Raw genomic sequence first — 27,607 nt, 5'->3', positions numbered from 1 at the left:
GAGAGCAGTGAAATAGTAGCCAGGATTAAAAACCTCTATTTGAGAGTCAAGGTGTTTCAATATGCATTAGATAAAGATGAATATAATGTAATCTGATGAGGTCTATTATGTCTGGACAGTGACGAGTTGCTCCACCTGTTTTACCCTCCAGCAAAACAAATCTGTTGTATATCATTATCTGCATACTTTTCTATATATTTGTTTTTATATGTTATTCATGAGAGGTTCTTTAATTTGGAAGAATGATATATTGAAATACAAACAAAGAACAACTATTTGTTTCATTAAAATATCATTACTGATTCCCTGCCACACAGCACGTTAACAGTTGTTGATAGGTTCATAAATATATTTTAAACAGTGAAACACAACATGTCAATTTAATGACAATAACGTGGTGATAATAATGCAGACTGTTAACAGCTGCATAGGACTCTGAAATTGCAAGAATTATTTTTCCCCTTATCAGTGAAGCAGTGATAAACACCTTAAGATTAATTAACCTGTCAGTGTAAGAAAACTACTCCAGAACAACATCAGGCTGTGAATAAATACAAAAATCAATAACGGTGGAAATGAAATAACAAAAAGGCAAAATAAAGGTACAAACTGATAAACAGTGGACTGAGCACGCTGATAAAATCAGGGGCCATTTGAATTCTCATTATACCTTCAAAGTCTTTCCAAATTGCCCGTGCTGAGTCAATTAGTGAAACAACATGCCGCGGGACCCCTGCGTCAGTCTGTCTCGTTCACTGATAACCTGCCGGCCGGCGTGCTTGCTTTGGGTGACCACAACATCAGAGTCAACAAATACAATCATGAATGGCTCCACATTTGCTGGAATCCACCCATATGTCTGCGACGCGAAGGCAGAGCATCATATTATCTTTACTTTACGCGTGAACTTGTGTGTTTTTGCATAACTGAGGGACAGAAAGGGGCTGTTTGAACTAGCACATTATGTCCAGTCATGGTGAGTGTGACTCAGCTCATGAGGAATCTTAATACGATGCTGGTTGAACGAGTCATGGCAAAAAATGTTGTGTCCAGGTTCACTGTGAGAAGAAGAAAGAGACGGAAAATAAATGTTAAAAAGAAGAAAAGAGCGTGTAGATCTGGGTTTTCCAGGCATGTTTTAGCCTGTGTTCACTGAGCATGCGTGTCCTCTAACATCCACAGAGGCTATCAGTAGGAATCTTCTGGCCAAACAAAGGCAGGCACCAGCCCGGCGGACAGGCTCACCTCTGCCGGCGCCACTCTACCTTTTCCTCCCAGTCGAGGGCATTACCCCCATCTGTCCCCGTTTCATCATCGACCTCTGTTCTTGTCCCCGTCCAGTTCTCACCCCCTTACCCCCTCATCCCCTCTGGCCTTACCTGCTGTATTTGAAGACATTCTGCAGATTTGGCTCATCTGCTACCAAACCCACCACACGCACACCACTCCTCACCTCCAAAACGCTGGCCCCCTGCACAGTGTTTACATCTTTGCTCGAAACTAGGACACGGACGAACCAGTGATAAACACGTCCATTTATAAATAAACATGAGAACGTTTAATGGTGTTGACCTCTGATCATGCACCGTTCACTGACTGTCAGTGTTAAATAGATGCAGTGCCACTGTTCAGACTCAGGGGGCAGCGTGGAGCTAAGGTTAATGGGTTCTGCACTTTGACTGTGACTGCGGGGAATTCCCCAGCTCGTGATGGCATTACAGGCATGTTGGAATAAGGAAGTGGAATTTCCACATTATTATTGAAAAATGTCACTCACGAATAAGCCAAAATCCCCTTAAAAACTATAATAAGAAAAGATGAAACGATACTTTTATGCCGCCTTTTCCTTTAAAGATCAAAAGTGCTTTACAATAAAGAGAGACAAGAAAAGCTCGAACAATAAATCAAGACCAACATAACATCTGGAATAACTATAAAATGAACACAAGGCCGAGGTGCTCACCGTGGTTCAAGTCACATCTCTGTCCTCGTTTGCCCTCTTCTAAATCTCTTTTAAAAAATGCCTCCAAAATACTTGATAATGATACAAAATCAAGCAAACATCACACGGTAAAAATGTCTGAATGCTCACCGAGGTTGCTCACACAGTGTGGGGACAGTACACCACAAAAATGAGTTTGAGATTGACTGATCTTTAAAACAGATACAGGAAGTCGGTGATGTTGAGGTCTATCGGCACAACTGCTTGAGACGCGGCCTGAATGAAGGTGCTGAAAAAGCATAAATCAGCTTTTAAGCATATCGCCTCTTTATGTTGTGTGAGAGGGGAAAGACAGCTGTTTTGTTTGCTCTCTCGATGTGTGAGCGACAGCTGAAATGTGAGTCTAATGCACCTTCACGAAACGGTAATGCACTGAACACATGTCGTGCACCACTGGAGTTGTCTGCCTGTAACCGAGAGGCTTTTCTTGTAATTCTTCTTTTTCTTTTTAATAATTCAAACTATGGTCTTCTCGTCGAGTGTTTCTCCATTTAATTTCAGCTGCTTCTGAAGATGTTTCGCTGTCTGAGAAGTGATGTTTTTTTTTTTTTTCACAGTTCTTTTTGATCATCGCTAAGTGTTAATCTGCTGATTGTCCAGGCCATCGAGCATTTCGAGCTCTGACCGGGCCTCACTGAGAGAATCAAAAGCATCTAGACTTTAACATTCAAACCATGTCGGACGTTGCTGGTTGCACTTAGGAAATCTTACAAAACATACAATAATGATCAGAAGCAACATTACATGAATTTTTAAGGCAGTACCGTCACTACTGTTTGCTCTTAATTGACGGTCCATGTGATCAGTGCCTGTCATACTGCATAGTCTAAGGCCATGGATCCTCTAGTCCACTGTTCCATTCGATTTCAGCCGCTGCGTGAGCATTTTACTGCCTGAAAAGTTGTTAAATCATGGTGGAAATTTGCCACAAGCCTTTTTTGATTGTTGTTTAGTGTCAATCTTAATTCTTGTACAGGGCATCAACCATTTCATGCACTGAACAGGCCTCTCTGGGAGGAATAAATGTAATAAATAAGGATGAATTTCAGAGAACTGCAGCATCTGACATGCCATTCTGTCATCTAATGATCATATTTGCGGTCAGAAAGTCTTAAATAAGACGCACTAATGATCAGAAACAGTGACATTCTTCAGTGTTTATCCGACATTATGTTAAACACTGATTTCCAGAAACTACACTCACTACTGTTTCTTCTTGTTTGAGAAGCCTGGCTTTCAACATATGCAAACAGAATTTGCCTGTCAGTTTGATCAAAATGCTGCAGAAACCAAGACCAAGAAAAGCAAAAAAAAAAAAAAAGAAAGAAAGAAAGAAAAAAAAGAAAAAGCTGAGCTCATTCCAATCCTCCGTCTCTTGACAGCAGCAGAATGCATACCTTTGTACTGATACTACTATTATGAGCAAGACAGGAGCTGTGTAGTTATTAATGTAGGCCCAAGAAAGATGAGAGTCTGTGTGGTATACATTGTGTGAGGAGCATTGTATGTCAGACAAGCATAAGACTCCTTCCGTCAGCCATTTTTGACAAATAACAACCTGGGAGAGAGAGGGAGAGGTAATGTGAAGCAGGCTGAGGCGGTGGGTGATGCACGCTCCTGACTGTGAGCTCCTGCAGCTCAAAAAGCACAAAGGTGAGCCGAGCCTGCAGAACGTGAAACTGTGCCTTTCCAGCAGAATGCCTTGGCCAGAGCGAGTTCAGTGAAAATCAGCCAGCCGTGAGCTTTGGTTGACGTGCCTAAACACAAATTAAAAAAGGACTTTTCCAATCACGTAAAGGATTTTGCGGCATGTGGTTCTGTCCTGCCCTCCAGGCAAACGTGGAAACAGACGTTTGCTCAGCACTGACCAGACATTAAGCATAATTTCAGCAATAACAATATATCGCTCGAAGTGGGCACACTTCCCCTGTCCAATTAATAAGTCAATTAATTGTAAGTGAATTATCTGCACCCAGAGGGAAAAGCCACATTGCCCGGCGCACGCTTCACATTACATATTCCACCTGTCTATATGTTGTCTTGTAATTCTATTTCCAATCTGACTTCAACTCTGCATGTTTTTTTGTTTTTTGTTTTTTTCCTCAGAGCTTTTACAGGTTTAGACTGAAAAAGGCAGACAGACAAAGTACGTATGTCCCTATCAGAAAGGAACGTGGGGTCAGAGATCAGCCACTTCAAACAGAGACAGGGACACACAGACGCCTGCCTGCCTGCCTGCCTGCCTGCCTGCCTGCCTGCCTGCCTGCCTGCCTGCCTGGCTGTGTGTGTTCGAATGGCAGCTGACGAGCCTGGAGACACTGGAGGGGGGGGTGAGCGAGACAAAACCGAGGCAAATTTAACACAGTGTCAGCCTAATGAATACTGATAGATAATGACTCCTTAAGTTATAAATAGTCTTACTGTTTGGGCATGTACAGCATCCCAGTGAGCACTTAAAAGATTATCAAACTCGTGGCTGCTCGCTCTTTAAGAGCTGCAGAATGATGCTTAAATGCCTTGACCTGCAGAGTCAAACTCAATCTCACTGAGGGCTTAGACGCGCCTTTTATCCGGCATTGATCTTTCTCACCCAAGGTGCCCTCTGTGTGTTCCAGCTACTTACTGGTTTTAATTTCACCACGGTGTTGATTGTGTAGACTGAAGAGTAGGCAGAGGGTGCGCACGTTCCTCAAGGTTGTACAATCCTCCAGATTTGTTTTGATAGCGGAGTGTCTCAAAATGTTAAGTCCGCATCGATTCTTAAAAAAAAAAAAGCTGGGACTCTCTGTGAAACTAAAGAAAAACAGAATGCAAACATTAACGCGTTTACAGACAACAGTTTCACAGAGTGGCAGACCCAATGCTCTCACCTGTTACCAATGAGCCTGTTTACCTGTGGAATGTTCCATACAGGTGTTTTTGGAGCATTCCACGTCTTTCCCAGTCTTTAGTTGCTCCTGTCCCAAACTAATAATGAATCATGTTGACTGACTGAGCATTTTTAGAGAATACTAACCCCCCCCATGTCCAGGAATATTAGAGCATGAAGACACAGGAGTCAGACTCAGGACATGTGAATCCATCATCCATCCCTCATTTTTTGCCAGATCCGTCAGAGCAGATGTGTAAATTTAAATCAAAGGTACGGCAGCTCATCTCAAATAGGCCGCGCCAACACCAACGGGAAATTCTAGTTTTCCGTTAGTAGGAACTTCTCGGCTTATCTTAAAGACCTTAAAAACTTATTTTATTATATCATTCGAATGAAACTCTGAGTCACTTAATATTTAAGGTTATAGAGAAACACCTAAGATTTGAAACCAAGCACTCAGGGGCTTTCATACTTAATGCACCAAATTTGGTCAAGATTGAGCAAAATGTGTGGCAGAGTTGAAAAAACAAAAAAATTCAAAATGACAAAATGTGCTCAAATGGGTCAGGACTGCTCAAACACTCGTCTTTTTAAGGTACCGTGCTAACGAACGGATGGACAAACATGAGGGACTGAAAACTGGCCTGACAGAAGAGATGTATGTGAAGATCTGCAGAACAATGAACTACAACCAAAGCTCATAAAGGTCATTAGCTAGTGAAAGTTTTATTTTCCACCATTTTCCTTAGAAAAGATGTCTTACAATCTAACCTGAGAACAGTGAGGCTGCTACGGAGAGAAAATGAGTCTTTTTTTTTTTTCTTTCTTTTGCCATTTCAAAAAAGAAACGCGAGGAGGAAAAAAAAAAGAATTAGCCACAAGTGACCTTTCATTTGTGAACATCCATCTTCCAAAGCATTATTCATGTCTTCACATTCACATTTTCTGCTCTCGTCTCACTGAGGTGTTAAAAAAAAAAAAAAAAAAAAAAACTCTACTGCAAAACATCTATCATTCAACTTTGGCTAGGAGCCTTGTTTGATAGATCAGACACTCGCGCTATCAGCTTTGAATCTAGCAGTAGTAGCAGAACAGCACTTCCAAAGCACAAGCGGTTAACTTGCACAGTCTGAGATATTAAAATGTGATAGTCTGCCTGATTTTGCCAGGGGTCTGAGTGTTGGTTTTGCTTTGCTGGATCCTGAGCTGTTGACACAGGGAGAAGCAATCGTGCTGCAATAAGTGGCTCCGAAGCTTGATATCTCTCTTCCACTTCCACTCACATCGCCCAAAGCCGAACAAAAATACATCATGTATATTCATTCACAAAATCATCAACAATGTTAATATTGGGCTTTTGCTGTTTGTACAACCAATTACAGTTTACTTATTGTTCGCCTGAGTGGGTGGAGAAATGCGAGAGATAATTTCCAAGTTTGCCACTTTCCAACTATTCCGTGTCTTCGTGGAGAACGAGTTGTGCTCGGCTCAGAAGCGCAGCACAGAATTTGTGTGCGCTCCTTTTTCCATAGTGAGCAGAGTCTTTGAGCATTACTCCCCGGGGTGCCCCCCCCCCTCCCCTTGTGCGTTGAGCTCCATTTGAAGTGTTGCAATACCAAAATAGAGCAAACAGCTTGAAATGAAACATGTGGGGATTATTCTTACACGTACTGAGACACCGGTAAATCACACATGAACAAAAGATGAAAATAAAGCCCACAGTACCTAAATATAGTTTGGCAAAAGTTGGAATTTGCACCGCTCTGCTCTCCCGTCCACAATCCAGCGCGCTGGGTTTGTCAATCCACATCTTCAATACATGAACACCTCAGTTTGTAATTAAATAGCATCTGAACAGTTGGTTCTTTACTGCTGACTCTGTTGACTTTGAGCTATTTTCCTGGTTAAGCAAATGCCCAACGATTCAAGTATACCACCTTTTTTTTTCTTCTCAAATCAAGCTCCAACATTGCACACACCATGACAAAGGGCCAGCGTAAAGTTAATGAGTTATTGATTGTTTACTCCCAGAGATAATCTGCTCTAACATTCTGTAACATCTGTATTAAAACACGAGAAGTCATATTTACATAAATCAGCAAAGAAGAGCAGGCCAGCACAGCTCCTTGTTTGTCTTTGGGTCTAGGTAAGCTATGTGTGTCAGATTATTTCTGTCTGTGGAATCATAATGTTTTTGCATACTTTGATGTTGTCTCACTTAAAATTCAATCTGCTCCTCTTGGGTGCGTGAGCTTCAATGTAACTGGTCTCCATCAAGGCTTCTGTCAGCAAGCGGACTAATAAATTAAAGCAGCTAAAAACAACATATTTAAACAGAACTCAAAAACACAAACAGAATAAAAGCATGAACTAAGTCAAAATTAATAATTCGGAGGGGAAGTACATGTACGGGGAACAAAATTAAATGACAAACATCAGAGTCCGTGACTGAGGCTACATAAATACAAAACAAGGGAGGAGTTCAGAAGAGCTTCTCTCTCATAGTTAGCGCCAGTGAAGCACCCTGATGGTGAAGAGTGGGCATCTTTTCTCGGAGCACATGTCTACTGAGTTGTAACGGGTGGTTATCTCAATAGGATTGGAACAGTCAAGTACAGCCACAATTGGCCAGTGAAGGGATCGCGACCTGGGAACCCAGGGATGGATGCATTCACTAAAAACAAAGTGATTCTTCACAAGTCCTTGTTTTTCCATCATCTCGCCTTCCTCTCCGCCGTGCTGGTTGCACGTCCGGGCGGGCGGCGCCCTCCTCCCTGCTCCTTCCGTCTCTGCTTCACTGCGGTGGCGTCTCTCCGACCATCTCGATGCCGTGCTGCTGGAGTTGCGCTCGGAGCAAGGCGTTCTCATTCTTCAGCTCTTCAATCTCAAGAACAAAGAACCAAAAAAAGGAAAAAAATCTCATTATCAACATCTTCATCCCCGTGACAGCTTAATATAGCTCCAAGTTTACAGACCAAACTTTTCCGTTTGAAGACTGAGAGTGCTGGCTGTGTGTAATGTACACACAGGGCTATTCAATCCCTGGGATTAAAGAGTGGTATGTGCAGCCCTTTTTTAAAGACACCCCTGTCCACAACCAACTGGATTATCAAATCTTGAGGTATGTCATCTCCACTACATTTCCCTCGGGTGAATCCTGAATTCCCTGCCTCCCCACTGAGGCACTGAGAGAAGGATATTGAGCTTTGAGCATCAGAATAAGAATATATTGCCGAGTGCCTTGCAGGCCTGGGATTCAACAGGGAGATGTGGCAGCTTCAGAGCTGCAAGATTTCACAATACTTTGAGTGCATTAGCATGCAGTTAGTTCTCACACAACCCCTGTGTATATTATTCCCACAGTTTCTCAAAGAGCTGATTTCAGGTAACACTTCTCATTCTATGAGTGCAAACGCTTTGATCCGCTTTGTCAGGCGGTGGTGATCAGCTCGACATGCTCAAGCCTCTGGGGCTTTGTTTTGGAGAAATGAAGATGCGTATGAGGCTGGATGGGGTTTATGCATTTGAACTAGTCTATTCAATGCAGTGGCAGTCTTCATGGACACATATGCAGGCCACGATGGCCGCCTTATTTATCTGCTATACCCAACCAGCTCAAAGGAAGATTCTGACATTAACATTCATAGACCTTCTTTGCCCACTATTGAAGTCCTGAAAACTTCACTTAATGCCAGCATTTGTAGGCTAGAGCATACGCTGATATTCATACCTGCTGTCTGCACAACTCATTGTCCACTTGTATCCTCTCCACCTCCTTCAGACTCTCCTGCAGCCGCTGGTTGCTTTGCCTCAGCTCTCGGATGTAGTCACAAGCTTTAGACAGGATGCCTCCCTTGCTCTGGAAGGACAGAGACGCGGTCACAGAGTTGAATGGTGACCATTCAAAACAGAAATGTGAGCAAAAAGTCCTCAGGAGTGCAGAGACAAGAAAGACCGCTCACTGCTCCAGTCTTGGTGCTGTCCATGCTGCAGTCTGGGATGATCTTGGAAAGCGTGACAATCCAGTTGTTGATCTTGTCTCTCCGCCGCCTCTCAACTGTTCAAATGGAAACAGGTGAAAATTTGTATAAAAATACATACAACATTTCCTGATTTCATTATGTTTTTAAAGTGAGCGATGTGAGGTCATTTTAATTCTAGAGAGCCAACTTTTCATTTCCTAGATCTTATTATTTCAGTGCACTCCAGGTGCCAAATGCTGCCCGACGGACAGCTCAACAGTAACCTCTAGTGGCCAGTCTGTAAACATATGTTATCTATTCTTAATGGAATATTTTGACAAGGCTTTGTGATTTTCTTTCAACAAAAATGCTCCATTTAGGCACCACACGGCATTGTGTTGCACTGTCTGATGAAATCAAAAGCCACAATCATAGCTAATTACCCACCTTCATTATGTTGCGCTCTCCTCCTTTCATCTCTTGGTGTTCGCGGTCCATCCATTTTCCTGCAGGCAGACAGGAAATAAAACACTTTTCACACGCTATAATATCTCCCATCTCTGACTACCCTACAATCAGGCACACATCCAAACCACCCCCCCCCCCGCCCCCCCGCCCCACCAAATTCACCTAATCCTGCGCCTATTAAAACTATTCTTCACTCTTATCTTTAAATCCAAGCCTTTCGTAATCACAGCCTTGTCACTACCAGTGTGCTATTTAAAAAGGAGCCTCTGAAGTTGTGTCGTGCCTTTGGTAGAAACACTGAAAGATGCACAGCCGTATGAGGCCACATATGCAGTCCTGGCAGCCTCAATGGCCTGAAGCTGGGCAGCTTTGACTGGAATACTGAGACTCGTCCAACCTTCTTATTCTTGTTGGCTGTCCTCCTCCCAGGTGTGGCTCGAAGGGAGCTCTCTGCTTTATTATGCTGTAAAATTACAACACAGTAGAAAACCAGATGCTGCCTATTGGAATCTGGGCGTACGGCTAATGACACAACTGTCTCTTGTCTGTGTCTTCCCTGAGGTATTCTGTTAATTAAGTCCCTGAGACGTGACAGGGAGACTTATCCAACCACCCACCATGACATGTGCAGGCCAATAACACACTCACATATAATTATATAGGTGGCCGAGTGAATATTTCAACCTTGTTTATGTCTCAATATGAAACAGACAATTAATATTTCACTCACCCATTCTCAAATGAATCAACAAACATACAAAGGAGCAGAAACAGTGCTGAAAATTATATCTTTGCTTTGACAATCTTGCAACAAAAACAATGTAAGTATTCTCTATTGGATGCATTGCTCGCTGCATTGAGTTAATAATGTCCTGTAAGGTCATTCTTGTTCCTTGTCAGTCCCTCTACGACACATCTTTATTCTACAGCAGTGAATTTGTGACCCATCAACACAACTCGACTGCTGATATCTCCGTTTGAGATAGTCAGCCAAGCCAAACTGCAGTCTCTCTTGTATCTCAACGCATCTTAATGGGATTTCAGCTGTATAATGGATTCAGCCCAACACTACTCTTCAGCAGAGTGTAAAAAAAATGGGGATGACGGTATGAATAACTAAATGTACAGGCCTAGAGGAAGGTCCCCCTCCCCCCTTCACGACTTAGAGGCACACCTCATCTAAGTGGCTCCTGAAAGTTATCGTTAGCAGAAAAGTCCAGAACATTTGCGGTAAATGACCCTGCTGCTGGAGTCCTTTAGTCGTGTAAAGTGAAACATGGACATAGAAGAGGACTAAGTTTGTATTTTCTTGTATTTATCCTTGAAAGAGAAATGCTCTGCCCTGTGCTTTTACTGGGCTATGACTCCAAACCAGGGCCTGGACAATGAGTTGGTTAAGTGTACACTGAGATACAAGTGGCTGCAGCTTGGCCTTGATATCCTCTGAATGAATGACACGAACGAAGATGAGCTTTAGTTACCATTAACCGAGTCTATGCGAAGAATAATGCAGAGGAGATACGGTTAAATTGACAACACTTAGTATTCATTTGCTTCCTCTACGTAATTCATCTGTAACATTAACTCCAGCGCATAAAAACCTCAAAAACGATCCGATTAGTTTCAAAACTTATTCGGAACAAGGCTACGAGGCAAACAACTTTCGACAGAGGGCACTCTGAAAACGATGCTAAAATAAAAGCGTGGAACAAGCCATTTGTTTCCAGATGGAGAACAATGACCTAATTTCTAAGTCCTAACGGAGGAATACATTCGCCACGAGCACAACTAACAACAATGGATCGGGGTCAGCACTGAAAGAAATGCTACATCTGCGTCGCACATATCAAGAGCAGGGAGAATCACCGGGGAGTTAAGAGGGGGGAGGGGGCGGAGAGGAGGGGGGGGGGGCAGAGGTTTGGGTGCTTCTTCTCTCCTCTCGTGATCTCATTTGATTAGTTCATTTGCTGTGGAGAAAAAAAAGGAGTGTGGGAGAAATGTGGAAACTGTCCTCACCAGTTTAAACCGTCATGCTGCAGCAGCTCGTTTTCGTCTCTGCGAACGGCACATAGGGTGGTGAAGTTCTCATTCATTTTACTCACATGTCAACGAAAATGTCATTGTTCATTAGCTTACACTCAAATGGAACTCTGAGGCTTGTGCCCAAAATCATAAATTATTCATGTTAAGAGGAAATAAATAGAAGCAAACATATTGTGGATAGGCATTCTGAGAGATGAGAAAACAAGTCGCTTTCAACACATGGCAATGCAGACGCTCACTGCAACAAAGCTGGTTCTTTGCTCCTGACTGGAAAGCAGTCGGCTGTACCCTGTGAATATCAAGCTTCATCAAAAACGGCAGAGCTGCTGCCAAATTTAGGGCCCATCTAGAACTCCCCGTAATGCTGCCCACAACAAAGGAGCTTAAATCTCTGAGAAATCCAAGGTTCTTGAGAATCACAGAGGCAGTCAACATCCTTGTTGTCGATCCATATACTGTATGTACCCGGACAGACACGTGATAAATGAAAGGCGGTTAATAGTGTGGCGCCTGTCTTTTGTTTGTGTCTTTTAATAACTATCAAAACGAGGAGGAAAACAGCAGCTTGCGTGCTGCCTAGAACAACCATTGTTCATATATCGCAGCCTGTCAGTTTCACAAATTAACGGTTCAGTACGAGCCTGGTGGAAAATGAAGGTGAGCGCGAACTTAATTTGATAATTGTGTTCATTTCGGGCGACCAAACGAGCATATGGCTCTGCTACGGCTTTACCAAACGAGGACTAAACATAGTTACACGACTTCGAAGGAAACTGCACCCCGAAGCACTACGGCTCGTGTGTCTTGTCTTGGAAATAAAATCTGGTTGGAATTCCTTTTCTGAATAAGTATCTGCAGTAGGCCAGAACCCGACTGGTAACAAGCAATTAAGATGACGACTCAGTTTGTCTTTGCCCAGGTGAGCCTGCTGATTATCTTAATAATAGCAATCACCAGCATGTGGCTAACAGTTGGAGAGAGGCTGAGATGAATCCCTTTTTGAAGCGTGATTAAAATGATACATGTTGTGAATTCTAGAGATAAATAACAGAAGATTTTGGCAGAGAAGGAGAAAACAGGCCAACCGGGATGCTCTAACACAAAAGGTCCTTGATATAAAATAAACCTTCACAGTGAACTCAGGAGAGAGATGAAGACGCGTCCCTGAGCAGACTCGCAGCATGCGGTGGAGGTTAAAGACAACGACGACGGCAGCACTTCATGTCGCATAAACTGACTTAACTCTCGCTACTGTATGCTGACGTGGAAGTTGTTTTATAGTCATATGACCATAAAACACCCAATCGTTGATCAAGCTGCTCGTTCTCAAACTAGGTGGGCCATGTAAACAGGCTGTGGTGCTCCCTCTCTCTGCTAAACACCACATCCCTGCCCCATTTCCCAGCAAGTTAACTCCCTCCACTTCCCCGGCCTCCTCCTGCATTAGCATTTAGATTCAGGTGAATTCAGCATGCTTTGTTCACTCAATATGTGTTGACGTTCATTTAAATGTTGTGTATCTCAGGCCCTGCCGGGTGGGGTTTCTGAGCTGAAAGCAGTCTGTGCCAAGCCGGTGCAGATTTGTTCTGGAGCGTCACAGAAGCAGACCCACGCTGCCAAACCTCAAATACGTGTAATCGTTCCAATAAATAGTTAAAGGCTTGATGAATGTGTCCTGGCAGAAATGAATCAAAATGAATTAAAAGAAAATAAATTTTTCTGTGAGCAAATTGAAAAGCAATCAGCCCCGTTTTTACACTCCTTCAAACTTCAACTGAACGATTCACAACTTGTCTGCTAAAATAGCAAAGAGTCCATTCCGAGTGCCATTTACATGGACGACAACAACAGTGCTTCACAGGAACTGACCAGCGCTCAGTTTGTTTTCACAAATAGCTGCGTCTCAGACTGCAATATCAATATTGTCTCCTCTTCCCAAACAGCAACTGATAGAGCTGATACTCACGCAGGGTAGGGCTGTGTGCGTGGGGCGATGGTTCGTGGCGTGCCTGTCTGAATGACATCAGGGGGGGTCATCATCACATAAAACTGGCCTGCGGAAGGCATAGGAGTCATCAGTTAGCAGTGAGGAAGAAGAGAAGAGGGCAGCATGCATGCCATGAAAGAGTCTAATGAAATATCTCACAACAAATAAGAAAAAAATGAAACTCATCAAACTCCAAATCCTCACAGGCTCACACAAAACAATGTTTACACTGCGGAAGCACTCTCATGTACAATCGACACGTAGACAGAAAAACTGCCAAGAGCTCCTGAGACCTTCACAACAAAACCTAAAATCTAAAATTGAAAGAAAAACCCACATACTCCATTGCGAGGCATACAGAAACTGTGCCTTTCAGCACTGCTACAAAGCCGGTGGGACTCTTGTACCTGTGAGTCACCAACACAATTTACTGCCATTTTCAATAAATCAGCCCAGAAATTAAGGTCCCTTCACACAGTAACACCAGATACCAGGGCACTGCAAATCCTTGACACAGACATAACACATGAATGAAGCTCATTAGTTTCAAATCTCCAAAAAAGCCTGTAGTTTATCCCTTTAAAAACAAAAAAAAAAACTTTTGAAGCCCAGACGCTCTTTGGCATTTTCTCCCCATTTTGCACTTCAGTTTCTATTACCTCATTTTGTGAGCACTGAGCTTAGTGTCTTCTTGCAGCGAGAAACATTAAACTTGTGTATGAAATCTGTGGTGGGGTTTTTTAAGAGGGTATTTCTGGTGGAAAGACTCTTGGAAGAAAAGTGAAAACCAAAAATGATGACGCTTGCACATGGATAACACTTAGTGTATACTGCATAGAAAGGTCAAGCACTCCCTGCTCCTGGATCCAGTCAGAATGTGGTTCAATGCCAGAGCCCGCTGCACTATCCTTCACTATCACTCACCCCATAGGAGATGACAGCTTGTAAAGCACTTTTCACCTACGCCCCACAGTGTACTCCTCTGCCAGTACGTCATGGCTGCTTAAACTGCCCCAGGCTCACAGACGATGAAGGCCCTGGCTACCCACAGCAAAGAAACCTCATGTTCCTCTTCCCCTTCTGTGGCATCTATAGACAACCAACTCACAACACCCAAGTGCTTTGTAGTTTTCTGCTGCTGCGTCTAGAGCGAATCACAGACGTTAAAACAGTCAATTGACAATGGCCTTAAGGGCATCTGACGTCTGTGTGTGTGTGTGTGTGTGTCATGTGATGCAAGACAAGAACAACACACATACTCAGTGAGCGAGAGAGGCGCAGGCGGGGTGTGTGGAAGTGCTGCGTTAGCCTGACAAGCTAAGTCTCATAATGGATGAAATACATAAAAAAAATTTGCTAAAGGGGAGATTATCAAAAAAAAAGCAAGGATTCAGGGACAGCTCCCTTGATGAAGACGCGCAGTGACCTTGTATGCCTGTGTGTTCATCTGTAATATTCAGCAGGGAATGATGTTCTGGGTTTATGAACCAGGGTCGTCTTCCCAAAACTTAAAGATATGAGCTTAATAAGTAACAGGCAGGGCAGATGGTATATTACTATGAAATGCTGTAGTGCGATGCGGAGGGTGAAGTTTGTGTAGCGTTACTGCCACAAACATGTGAGGAACATTGTTTATTGCCTATCACAAGCTGCATTTGTTTTGTGGCCAGCTCAGCTTTACCTTGCGTGTGCCTCACACAGAGCTGCAATGAGTCAATACATTTCCTTTAGATCAAGTCATCCATTAATCTGCAGCTATTTTGATAACTGATTCATCACTGGTTATTCTTCAAGCCAAAATGTCGAACAGTCTCTGGTTTCAGCTTCTCAAAGGAGAAGATTTGCTGCATTTTTTTGGTCATATATGACAACAAATTGAATATCTTTGGCTTCTGGACTGTTGGTCACACAAAACGAGTACTTCAAAGACATGATGTTGGCTCCGACAAATTGGGAATGGCACAGTTTTTTAACACTTCATGAACTAAACAATTTATCGACAAAAAAAACAAGACTGGGTTAGAACTGGGTCTCAAGATACAGGTACAGGTCTTGTTTCGGTTTGGTTTTCATGCCTGTGCAGAGCTCCGGTCTGGGCCAACAGCGTGGCAGAAAGCACAGACCCCAGCAGAAACACCGGGTGATGAATTACAAGTTGCTCCTGTAACCACTTGTCCAAACACCACACTCTCCCTCTAAAACCATCAGGGAACACTGATAATCCACTCCTTAGACTGCCAACCAGTGTTCTGGCAACAGAATGCCAGAACAAGCAGATGCTGGTTGTGTATGACAGAGCCAGAGGCTACAATCTGCTCTCCAGGTCGACCACCCTCATTGACAGGCATATAGAGTCCACCAGCCTCCTCTGGATCACCACCATGCAACCACAAGGACAGGCAGTCCAGCCAGACCACAACATATGGCAGCAAAGAGGAAGAGAAGCAGAGTGGGTGGACATGTGACATGAAGCAAACAGTAAATATGTTCAGCATGACTAAGTTAATTTTGGCCTCTGGTAATATTTGACTTGAGTCATTTCTAAACTGTTAAGAGAAACATATTTTAACAATGGCACAAACTGTGTCTGACATCGCTGAGCAAGGAATCTGATTTTGAACAAAAATAAGTTGAAAAAAAAAATGCTAAGAGAAAATTTTATGTCCACTCGTATCATTAATCAAATTTCAATTATAGCACCCAGAAAAAACACCAACATAATTCACAATCTACAACACTTTGTATGGCCCTACTTTGCTTCACATCGGCCAAAACTGTGGGGATCATGGTTTAACTACTGACAAACTGGCTGCTGTTCTCTCATTATGGCACTCCTCAATACACTCCTATTGTCACTCAAAATAATGGCTAAAATAAAAAAAAACCCATAGCACTTTGGTAAGTTTTAACCAAAAACACGCGTGAGAACTGGCTCACCCCCTGCCTGCGTGAGTGTGGGATCCGTGGCGGCCTGCACAGACACCGTCCCGTCGCTCACCGCGGTTGCGGGGAAGTAAGCAAAGCGCGTCTCCCCTCCCACTGCCTCTCCTGCTGGGCTTCCTCCATTACTGAAAGGGTTTTGGATCACAGCCTGTGACAGGTAAGAGGGACGGAGCAGAGCTTGAACAAGTAGCAATGGAGCAGTCACAGCAGGTAAACGCACACCTCAGTCTCTGTCAGACTCAATACTGCTATACCCTCCAGACCCCCAAGCAAGACACAGCGCCGTCTGACAGCTGGGCTGGAGGGAGGAAAAAGAAGCAGCGGTGATCTTGTTAGCAAAGATAAGAGCGAGGTCAGTTAAGCCATCAGTAGACTGCAAATGAAAACAAATTTGGTCTGTTTTTGACATTTTAGACCAAAAACATATCATGAATTGGGCTATCGATGCTGCTCCATTATCTTATTCTACAACTCTGCTGCGGCTGCATTTCTAATCTCTGCGAGTCGCTCTGTGTCTGGCAGACGTCAGGCTCAGACGCACGCTTCATTGTTTCTACTGCTTTGCTTGTTAGACGAGCTCAGTGGAATTACCTACATTTGCAGCTTTAATCACAACAACGGGAAATGTCACCCAGCACAATGGCATGTCTCTTTTACACATTTTCAATAATATTTGGAGAGCATTGGAGTTTTATGGCATGAGTGACATCAGGCTTTGTCTACAAAGACAATACTTTAGCAGGATAAATCCATTGTTCTAATTTCTTAAGGGAGACTGTTGGAATAATAAAAGCTGAAATATCGCCAGTCTTATCCTTTCAGACTGTGACATTACTTACAGTCTAATGCATGCAATTAGTCTTTAAAACAGTCCATATTACCAGTGGCTTCTCCACAGTTAATAAAAAGGGGATATTCTGGTACCTGAGCGACAGCCTGAGGAGCCCCAGTGAAGGCAGCTGTAGAGACAACACTCACTGCTCCTCCCCCATCGTCTCGTCCCTCGAGGTGCTGGTCTGTCACCTGAACAACACGATACGTCACCTTCAAGGGAGAGAAACACAGGTAAAAGACAGGATGAGGTGAAAAACACTGAGCAACCACTAGTTTTCCATGTCATTTACTGTAATACCTATGACAAGTATGTCATGCCCAAATCAAAACCTTACCCGACTTGTAGATTTGTTTATCATATCTTTTGCTTCAGTTCAGCCGAGCCTTGTATCTGACACCACAGTCCAAATCTCAGTCGTGTGCTGATCTCATTTCAGGCACATTCTGAAGCACAAGCTCACTGTGTGGGATGTAATATGCTTACGCTTCAGAATGTGCTTGATTCAATTTGAACACAAGTCAAGAAAATGAGCTTATTTATTCCAAGAATCAGTATTTGTATTCCTCCATCATGTGACTCTCCTCCTGACTGACATGTGACAGCAGCCCCATGCCAATCCCAGACCAGACTGGAATCACATGACCGCTCACACTAGTCTTGTTTACACCAAATGAGCCACATGGATCACTGAATTTAATTCCCTCCAGTGTAAATCATCCAAATGAAGCTAAACCAAATCAAATGTCACACTACTCTTTATTTGCTGGAACCACTGTCCCATTGTCCATCTCTGACCAACGCTGCTGTGAATATCATGTTAGCAGATGTTAAGGAGACACTTTGGACAAAGGTTGGCAGCCAATCACGAGACCAGAGAAAGAAAACCACAGATTCATATCTTCAGGCAATTTAGATCCTGCTATCCTCCTGACTTGTCTTTGGAAAAGGAGAGAGAGCCAAAGCATCCAGACAGAACACACAATAACAAGGAAAGAAAACACGACCGTACCTCTCCGTCAGGTAACTTACAAATCACAGAGCACCCTAAATAATGAATAGTTAAAATGCGCAATGTTGTTTACTGACAGTTATTATCTCCCACTGTCACGATGCTCTGTGCATGTGACCAAATCCTTTCAGCCACATTTACCAAAACGTAATGTCAAACTCTGAAGTAATTCTGGAGTCGTTTGTTTTCTGATCTGAACAAATGCGATCTTAGCCAAAAACTCGACGCTCACATGCCATTACGGGCCCTTAATGTCTTTCTGAAACAGACTAACAAACCAACCAGCTCTAGGAGCGTTCAGCTCCATCCATTAGCAGCTTACCTGACCTCCCTCAGTGCGGAACTGATATTGGATGTTATGATCGCCAAACGCTGCAGCCTGCTGAACACTGGCTATTGTCACAGCTGTCTGCTCCTCTCCTGCTCCGTCTCAGGGGGAAAATAGGACAGAAAAGCCGGTTGTGAGAATGGAAGAGACGAAATACTGACAAAGACAGCTGCCAAGATCTGAATTTAGCTGCAGAAAACCGTGTGTGCCTTAAACGTTGTAATTTATGGAGTAACGTCAAAGCGGTTAACGTTAAAGAACCATTTACTTTAATTAAACTAGCATATACATAAAATATAACCTGTACAGCAGTGATGTGTATAGAAGTGGTCAGTGACAGTTTGGGGAAGAAATCCTCACCTTCAGATGTCTGGACAACCTCTTCTTCTTGCTTTTCTTGGCTGCAAACCGGACGCAAAAATAACTCGATTTTAATGGCAATACGCAATCAGCTAACATTGGTGATTATTATGGTTACATGAAATATTTTGAGTGGTCCTCAGCTTTACCTTAGCTTATGGCCAACTTGTCAAAGAAGCCAGTCAACCAACAGAACAATCGCAATATAAAACGCAGCACTGTTACTGTCCTCAGGTTACCTAAAGTGGCTCACAACACAGTTGTTTGTGTTTTAATAGCTAGCTTAGGCTAACTTAGCTGATGTTATTAGCTGATTATGTTTTTATAACTTGGCATTGACCTTCTATAATACGACTTGAGCTGTCCAGCTTGCAAAGTCTTCCACTTCCCTCGCTAACTTGACAAAAGTCTTTACACTGAATTCATTTTGAGTTCAGTTTTTAGGTCAGGCCTTGTTTAGCGTCGTAAACTAGCTATCCGATTTAGCATGTTGGAGCTAGCTTGTCTCAGTTAGCCATTTTGGCTGACTCTCGGTTACCTTGCGTTGTCCAGACTCTGTTCAAGCATATCCATCAGTGTTTGAATAAAAAATGATATTCGGTGTCACAGACGGAGATGGAAGTGCTGATCACGGGAACAAACACTCGGGTCATGTGAGAGAGACAGCCCAGGACACGTGAGGTATGGCTCGGTGTCGAAGTTAAAATGGAGGCCGCTGCTGCCGCTGGGTGATACGAGGTGACTGCGCTCCATCAGCTGTGGCGCTGGAGGATCTGCGGTTCGCCAGAGACCAGGACCAGGAGCGACTGCCTGTGCCGCCTGCGATCACAGTACGGTGAAACGGTACCAGCTGCAGAGCGTATATCTGCGATGATGGTCAGCCGAGGAGAAAGCGGGGAAGAAGAAAACAGTCACAACAAAGAAATTAAAGCGAAAACAAAAACTGAATCATCTGTTAGTGTCATGGGAGCAACATGTATGTTATAAAAGTATTTTTAAGGGGTTAAAGGTGGCTTAATGGCTCAAAACAGAACAAGCATTAGAGGCTATGAAAAGTAAAGGCTGTGATACATAACTGGAAAATATACCGATGCTCAGAGAATTAAAGACTCGCAAAATGTGGAGTGTCCTACATCCCAAAGTCCATTTCAGTGTTAAGGTCTTTCAATGTCAAGTGCCATGCTTTAGCCAGTGTTTAGATCTTTTTGTTGAGTTGTGGAATCATACTATAGAGACACACAATTACAAGTAAAAGTGCATTCGAAATTGCGAAATTTATAACACATATTTTACGCAGGGATCATGTTTTGTTTGTAAAATCTTAATTTGAAAAGTAACTAATAACTGTAGCTGTCAAAGAAAAAGTAGTGGAGTACAAGTATTTGCCTGTGAAATGTAGTGGAGTTGAAGCAGAGGTAGCATAAAATTAAAATACTGCAGTAAAATATACCTCAAAAGCATACTATAGAAGTACAATACTTGAGAAAATGTACTTACTTGTTTTTGTTGACAGGTGGTGAAACCTGAGAACCACAAATTCAATATTATGGTCACATAGTTTGTTCTGTTGAATTGTATTTGAACTGTGTTCCACATATTTTGTGCATACTATTTACGTCAGTGAAGACAGGCCACATATTGGAGACACCTCTCAGTGTAACGCATTTTGTTGCTTTATTACATCAAGACTTTAAATGAGAAATTGTAATGTCTCATTTAAAGCAACATAATGTCAGATTAATGTAAGATTAGCCTATAAAAGAAGTAAAATGGCATGTTATACATTTGTCCAGTCTGACAATTTTAAGTTGATTTGGCTGTCACATGATCCCATACATCTCCAGCTATGATTCATCTCTCTCTCTCTCTCTCTCTCTCTCTCTCTCTCTCTCTCTCTCTCTCTCTCTGTTTGCACAAACCAAAATACAAGAAAGGAAACAACATATAAAAGAGGGAACAACAATCCATTCAATGTTAATAAATCGGGCAGAAGATATGAGCACATGATGTGAGGAGAAAACGACAGGTACAAGAAACCATTAAAATAAAATATATATTCTGATTTATTCATATGCAGTTTTGTTTTGTTTTGTTTTTTTAATATTTCTTCTCATCTTTATCAGAGGACATGTTCTGCGAGGAAAACCCACATATGATTCAAAGTTAAATCTTAAAACCGCGATCCTGGGTTTCCAAATCACGCTCATGTGAAACTTGACGTATGTCACTTGAAGCTCAAGTGACTTGACCCTCATTGTGTCACGCCAGCATTAGCGGTGAACTTTGCCACACAGAAAGCGGAACCTTTATTCGCCGGGTTTTGTTTACGACATAGATATTGCGGACACCACATCATTCACAGATGATTTGTCGAAATTCCCACAATTTGGGCAATTTGAACAATGTGGCAATCGTCAGTTAGCCCTAAAAATAAATTTAAGACGGTTTCCCAAAAATCCTTTAAAGTTATAGCTACGTTTCACTCACAGATATAACAGCAATGACTGACTTTTGTTGAATTTAACAACGGCTTCAAGCACATCTTAGCCAATCAGTATAGAGAATATTAATTCTTCAGCTTCTAATTGGCTGGACTGGTAGGCGGTAGCGCCCTCCCCTGGTGTCACCCTAAAATAAGTCCGATCTCTCCTCTTTGGGTGAAGGTTCTTTGCGGTGACTCCTTAACGTTAGCCGTCTGCTGCTGTGTAGTTAAACGTTTCAGCTACAATGTCTGGCCGTGTTCTCGTCGGAGTTAAGCGTGTCATTGACTACGCCGTAAAGGTAACATCCTTCTGCCATTTCAATGGGCTTGTTTACGTTTTTAAAATAAGATTTCCAGTCCTCACTCACTTGACATTCTGTGCTCTGCTAGCTAACGTTAGCCTGACGCCAGTTTGCTGTGGCACAGGAGCTAAAGAGCAGAACTAACTGCTCACATATTTGACAGCCAACCTGTCAGCCTGCAGCTAAACTCTTGTGGTCACTTACAGTATCATGCATGAGGAATAATTTACATTATTGTTAGCATCTATGCTATGTATGCAATGTTACCTGAGTAGCTGTCTGTCTGATATTTTCAAGTTGCGTAACCTAATGTCTGGCTGAACGATTGGCATGTACTCCTTAGGCTAACTACTCCTAAGGGCTTTCCCCCACTTTAAGTGAGTCTGCAAGGCAAGATCAGCAGTGCATGGTGCAGTCAAGCAGTTATTGTAACCTCAATGTTTCTTCCACCTCATACTGCCTCTTAGAGATGAAGCACAACACCACAATCAATATCTGAGCAGCTGATTCACGTAACAGCAAGAACACTCCTGCTTCAGCTGCTCTCAGCAGGATCTGCACAGCTTCAGTGCTCCATACTGACACAGCTGCTGCCAACGTTATCAGACATGGTCAACATGTAACGCCTCAGGAAAAGCACCCTTTTCTGTGGTTTGAAAAGTACCACTGTTGCTTGTTATGTCAGATTTCACCTCCTGTCAGTTGATCATTTGTATTCTTGCATTATGTTTCTCATGCTGATTGTGCTCAGCGGTTGCAATCATGGTTTTTGCCTGGGCCCTGTAGTTCTGCTTCAGGCACATCTTAAAGCTATATCATACAATGTCAGTAGACAAACAAAATTCTGTTTCCACCTGTATGGTAACAGTTTGGAGAAGACCCTCTTCTGCTTCAACATGACATGTTTTTTCCAGTTTGGCGTGGGAGAAATTGATTGTCCCGACACAGAGCCGTGACCTCGACCACACTGAATGCCCTTGATATGAACAGGAACGTGATCTGTGAGCCAGGCTCGACATCAGCGCCAGCACCAAACTTCACTGGTGCTCTTGTGACTGAATGGGGTCAAATCCCTCCCCATGTTTAACACCCTCAGGGGAAGTTCTTCCCTATCATTTCATAGTTGAGCAATAAAAGAGGAGGCGAGTCTTTTTCCAGCCACAGGGCGCCTGTTTAAACATGCATCATTAGATGTTTTGCTTTTTCACCTTTTTAAACCCTTTGCTGGCTCATTTACCAACAGTTTGCCCTAGAATCCAGGCTGTCTGTTTGTCATCTGGCACCCCTGTGGTGACTCTCTCCTGCCGTCTTCCTCCTCCTCAGATTCGTGTGAAGCCGGACAACACCAACGTGGTGACGGATGGTGTTAAGCACTCAATGAACCCCTTCTGTGAGATCGCTGTGGAGGAGGCGGTCAAGCTGAAGGAGAAGAAGCTTATTAAGGAGGTTGTGGCTGTCAGCTGTGGGCCACAGCAGGCACAGGTGGGTGAGATGGTGCCAGGCTCTGCATCCCTGCCTTGTTAACCGATGTCCTGGAGAAATACAGTGTGGTGTGACAGGTGGCCTACTTTTGGAGGGGTTCTCTCCGGTGGTTGACCAAATGCTCGTTTTATCAGATGCAATATATATATATATATATATGGCCGCTCTCCTCTCTATATATCAGCATAGGCCCGTATCGGCCAACTACTAGTTCTTTCCAGTCAGCCTTTTATGCTTTTTTTTTTTTTGCTGGGATTCAGTTTTATCTTTTATAATCTTCCAGGGGAATCACGCTGTAATTAATCATTGATATAGTGTCAGACATACTGATTAACAGATAAATTATATATTAACAGCTGAAGAGTAATAATTGAAAATTACTTATCCTGTCTTGCGTAATCAAGCAGTGCGATTGGATAAAAACAATTTGCTTTTTCAGTGTGTCATTCGCCTGTGTTGCAGATATCATTATACAAATAATTTCATAATAACTGTTGTCAGGCCTGGCCTGTATTTACTGATATTACACTTTCTCCTGTACATAAACAGAATAGTTACAGCAACCAGGATTTCAGGCTCAGAATGTTTAATTCAGTGGTGGGGAGCCTTTTTCCTGTTAACAGCCATTTAAATTTTTATAGCATCCTTCCAGGGTAACACTAAATTGCTACTCGCAGCTGGTTTTCCAGGTTTGGGTCAGTCAGTTTGAGTCTTCGCAAGAATCATTTTTAAGGAGCTTATCACAGTGATTTTGTGTTGTAGGTTGTCTGGCACATGAGCTGGTTCCATGTTAAACTGCAAATTCAGTTCCTCTTGTTTGCTTTTCATGTCCTGAAACCTCTCACATTCAGATGTCATAGCAGGCTTTTATTCTTGCAGAGTAGGAAAATGCAATACAGTGTATTTATGAATTGCCTCATGGGCCGGATCAAACGGTCTTATGGGTCGAATACAGGCAGGGGGCCAGCCGTTCCCCACCCCTGGTTTAATTAGTCATACTGTAGGTAATCAGGCAAAACTTCAGAAGTGAACCAACATTAGAAAGAAGAATTAAACACTGATGCAAAGTAAATTAGTGTTACCTTTAGTGATGTGAATTTTAAGCCCGACCACATTTAGTTTTATTCTTTTTTGATTTGGTAACACCATTTAAATTGCAGCAACAACCAGTTATTCTAATTCTCCACTAATACAAATTCTTTGACTTGTGTTTCGCCCTCACTTAGGAGACCATCCGCACTGCCCTTGCTATGGGGGCAGACCGTGGCATTCATGTGGAAGTGGCTGGGAAAGACTATGACAGCCTGGGCCCCCTGCAGGTCTCTAAGATCATGGCTGCTTTGGCCAAGAAGGAGGAGGCTCAACTGGTCATCCTTGGAAAACAGGTAAAAAAAAATCTGGATCAGTTTCACTCTCTGTGCTCAGGACTGTTTCCTTCAATTAATGACTTGTGTTGCTTTCATAGGCCATCGATGATGACTGCAATCAGACAGGTCAGATGACAGCAGCCTTACTGGACTGGCCTCAGGTAAGTTCTAACCTTAATGCATTTATTCTTAACAGGACCTAACCAGCGTTTCCTAAATAGAAGAAGTGCTCGTTTTGACTCCAAAGTGGTGGCGATAAATTCAGCTACCTCAGTTTCTATTTTCCGTTTGTCCTTACAAGTGTCAAATGTGTGACATAGCAGTGCTGATATCAGGCCATGCCCCCCGCCCATACTGCCTTATCAAAGTTAGCAGAGACTAGTTTGAGTCAGTAAGAGCTACAGTGATCCTGCACAGCTCAGCAAAGCAGGTCAAAGGCTGCTCGGACAGCTGAGGTGAAGTTCTCCAGGTGACCAATAGATGGAGCACTTCATTAGCATGTGGCCTCACAGTGCACAGGTTGAGCAGGGCACAGGAACGTTGCAGCATTAGAAACCAGCGTGCGTGAAAATGTTTTCCAAAGGACATGTTAGTGGATTTAATTTTGTGAATTCTTACTGTGTCTTCATATTTCAGGGTACCTTTGCATCAGAGGTCACACTGGAAGGAGACATGATTAAAGTGGTGAGAGAAATCGATGGTGGCCTGGAAACTATTAAGATCAAAACACCAGCAGTGGTTACCGCAGACCTTCGACTCAACACCCCCAGATATGCCACCCTACCTAATATCATGGTAGGTAGCAGGGAAATGAGGCAAGAAGAGTGAACTTGTATTTGTTGTCAGAAATCGAGCCCAGTTACGAAAGACAGACTGTTAATGATACGATTGAGTAGCACAGAAAACGTACATTACCCTTCTCCTGTGTTTTCCTACTTTCAGAAAGCCAAGAAGAAGAAGATAGCTAACATGAAGCCTGCAGACTTGGGTGTGGACCTCACATCACGGTTGGAGGTTTTGAGAGTCGATGAGCCCCCGCAGAGACAGGCGGGGATGAAGGTGGAGACGGTGGACGACCTGGTGGGCAAGCTGAAGGAGGCAGGGAGGGTATAGAGGCTTTAGGAGCATGAGCAGGGGAGCGCAAAGCACAGCAGAAGGGTGAGTATCACTGTGTCTACCAATAAAGAGCCTGACTGAAACTAGATTATTATAGCAAACTAAAAATGTTCCTTTAAATCATCACGTCTCTGGCAGATTCGGTAACAGTGTTTTTTCAATTACACAGATAAACAGAAACCTCTGAGCTGAACAAACCAGCGTAACAAAGAAGAAACAGTCACTGCATGCAACTCCAGTTCTATGAGCAAGGCTGTATTAGATGATGTATTGGCTCTTTATCACGTTTTTCAGTTTCATCTGTAGAAGCTTTAGTTGCAAAAGCCTGGAAAAACATTCCTTTTATACATCATGACATCAAGTATTCACAGCATTTATGTGTTTTTGGGTGAGCAATAGGCCGAGCTTTATTTAAAGGTTTTCTAGGAAAGGCCGGAGCGAATCCTTACTGAGTCATTTGTAGGAAAACACTGCAAAGCAAAAAATCCATTATTCTTAATAAACATATATCTGCCTCTTGATTGTGACTTGATACGTTTCAAGCTTGCGTATGCAAGCAGAAAATGTACTTCTGGTGATGAATGATTGAATTGTTTGCTTGGAATATTAACGTTACATCTTTTTTATCACCTCCCCTTCGTTGTAAGAACACTAATTAATTGCCTTGACAAAGAGCATTTTGTGTCTTGTGGTGACAGAAGAAAAACTAATTAAAGATTTTAATTGCAACTCTTGTCTTGAATTACACATCTGCATTCTCTTCTCTCCTCGCAGGACTCTCTAATGAATAACTGGACTGTATTACATATGCGCGCCCGGAGGACGAGCTTATGTATCGGTCTAATCCCTCTGTCTGAGGCCGTGACTCCTCAGGATGTGCAGGGAGGTACCAACAGGAGAGAAGGAGTGCTGAGAAACACTGTCCTGCAGCAGACCCAGACTACCCCATAAGGATCATCTTGTCTTTTGTGTGCATTTTAAGTTACATGGGTGCTTCAGGCTGTCAATCTAGTTTCAGACAAGTAGCCTTTATGCATTAATTTAAACCCAACTTCCTGTCATTCATGGTGCTGCCTATTTGCCCTGCACATAAACGGCACCAGTACGATGCATGTTACCAACCGTAGCTTGACTCAGCTGTTCAATCTTGTATATCTGTTGTCACATGTTAAGAGGTGCAGTTATTGTAAATGATATTATGTAAATATGGACCCAAACATGTTGAGATAATTCTGTCCTTCAAGATTAGAGTCAAGTCTACTGGTAATTTGTGTAATTTTAACTGGGTTTCGGGACTGCCGAGACGGTGTCTCTCAGTATTGGAAGGGAAAGAATTTTACCGCAAGCGCCTCAGTTCACTGTTGATTGTACAGAACATTACCATGACAATAAAGCAGCCAGTCTTTTTCATATCTAAATACACCTGTGACTGTTCTTTTTGGCATTTCTTATGGTTTGAACTAACAGTAACTAACCCCCACAGGCAATGCATTCTGCAAGTCACAATACAATCAACACATTCAAATTCCCCGGAAAGAAGTGGTGATACCTCGAGCTGGAAACTCACCTTCTGCAGGCCAGAGCAGTCATTTTCAGCACACTGAGCTTCCCCACAACATGCAAGTGCCAATGCGGTGACATCGTTAACACCTGTAGCAAATTGTTTTGGGAAAAGTGGGATATTCTTTGTAAGACTTGTGGTGAGACGGGGGGATTTACTGCTTCAAGTGTTTCATCCTGGTGGATTTATTACTGCTGAAGCGGTGTTCTTACCGTATCACACAATGTTATATTATATTTGGCCAGTTGCTGCACCGTTTTACGTTGAATCAAGCAGCATACTTGGAAGTACATCTTACAAACGCTGCCAGTTTTTTAGGTACACCTGGCTAAACCTATTTCAGTCTCATACAGAGGTAAATTCTCCCTTTATGAAGGTTAGAATGGTCTTGCTTTGTTGAAACCGTGTTTGAGAGGTGTTGGTTCAACTGTATGATCACTTTGGAGGCTGCAGTTTGTGCTGCTGCTGGACTGTACGGGGCAATACTG

The 27,607-nt window shown here is 42.9% G+C and overlaps 2 protein-coding genes across 6 annotated transcripts; one reads left to right on the top strand and one right to left on the bottom strand.

Moving 5' to 3' along the window:
- Positions 1–5,583: 5,583 nt before the first annotated feature.
- Positions 5,584–20,724, bottom strand: usf2l (upstream transcription factor 2, c-fos interacting-like). 5 transcript variants are annotated; one of them, XM_076736714.1, is made up of 11 exons: positions 19,348–20,724; positions 18,810–18,850; positions 18,444–18,550; positions 17,202–17,321; positions 16,272–16,425; positions 13,314–13,401; positions 11,321–11,359; positions 9,284–9,342; positions 8,837–8,931; positions 8,605–8,733; positions 5,584–7,758 (listed from the first exon to the last, which is right to left on the bottom strand). In XM_076736714.1, exons 1-11 carry the CDS (start codon positions 19,380–19,382, stop codon positions 7,669–7,671), a joined length of 957 nt encoding a protein of 318 aa, XP_076592829.1. In that variant the 5' UTR covers positions 19,383–20,724; the 3' UTR covers positions 5,584–7,668. The 5 variants fall into 5 exon arrangements, with proteins under 5 accessions (XP_076592829.1, XP_076592830.1, XP_076592831.1 ...); XM_076736715.1 differs by having other exon boundaries at positions 18,444–18,541; XM_076736716.1 differs by lacking the exon at positions 11,321–11,359.
- A 726-nt stretch (positions 20,725–21,450) lies between these two features.
- Positions 21,451–26,976, top strand: etfb (electron transfer flavoprotein subunit beta). The gene is made up of 7 exons (XM_076736713.1): positions 21,451–21,590; positions 22,917–23,075; positions 24,302–24,460; positions 24,541–24,603; positions 25,079–25,237; positions 25,385–25,600; positions 26,333–26,976. The coding sequence occupies exons 1-6, from the start codon at positions 21,537–21,539 to the stop codon at positions 25,553–25,555; spliced, it is 765 nt and encodes a 254-aa protein (XP_076592828.1). The 5' UTR covers positions 21,451–21,536; the 3' UTR covers positions 25,556–25,600; positions 26,333–26,976.
- The last annotated feature ends 631 nt before the right edge of the window (positions 26,977–27,607 follow it).

Source organism: Chaetodon auriga, chromosome 8 (assembly GCF_051107435.1).
Source record: "Chaetodon auriga isolate fChaAug3 chromosome 8, fChaAug3.hap1, whole genome shotgun sequence".
NCBI classification, from domain to species: Eukaryota; Metazoa; Chordata; class Actinopteri; order Chaetodontiformes; family Chaetodontidae; genus Chaetodon; species Chaetodon auriga.
Note: the sequence above shows the minus strand (reverse complement) of the source record. Positions and strands in the feature narration are given on the sequence as shown.

Bases quoted from the DNA above. Each gene is read 5' to 3' on its own strand.
- usf2l (XM_076736714.1), bottom strand. From the start codon at position 19,382: ATGGATATGCTTGAACAGAGTCTGGACAACGCAAG. The intron at 16,426-17,201 runs GTACCAGAATAT...TACCTGTCACAG, and splicing joins CTCCTCAGGCTGTCGCTCAG to GCTGTGATCCAAAACCCTTT. The intron at 9,343-11,320 runs GTGAGGACAGTT...GTCTGCCTGCAG, and splicing joins CAGCATGACGGTTTAAACTG to GAAAATGGATGGACCGCGAA.
- etfb (XM_076736713.1), top strand. From the start codon at position 21,537: ATGTCTGGCCGTGTTCTCGTCGGAGTTAAGCGTGTCATTGACTACGCC. The intron at 23,076-24,301 runs GTGGGTGAGATG...GCCCTCACTTAG, and splicing joins GTGGGCCACAGCAGGCACAG to GAGACCATCCGCACTGCCCT. The intron at 24,461-24,540 runs GTAAAAAAAAAT...TTGCTTTCATAG, and splicing joins TGGTCATCCTTGGAAAACAG to GCCATCGATGATGACTGCAA.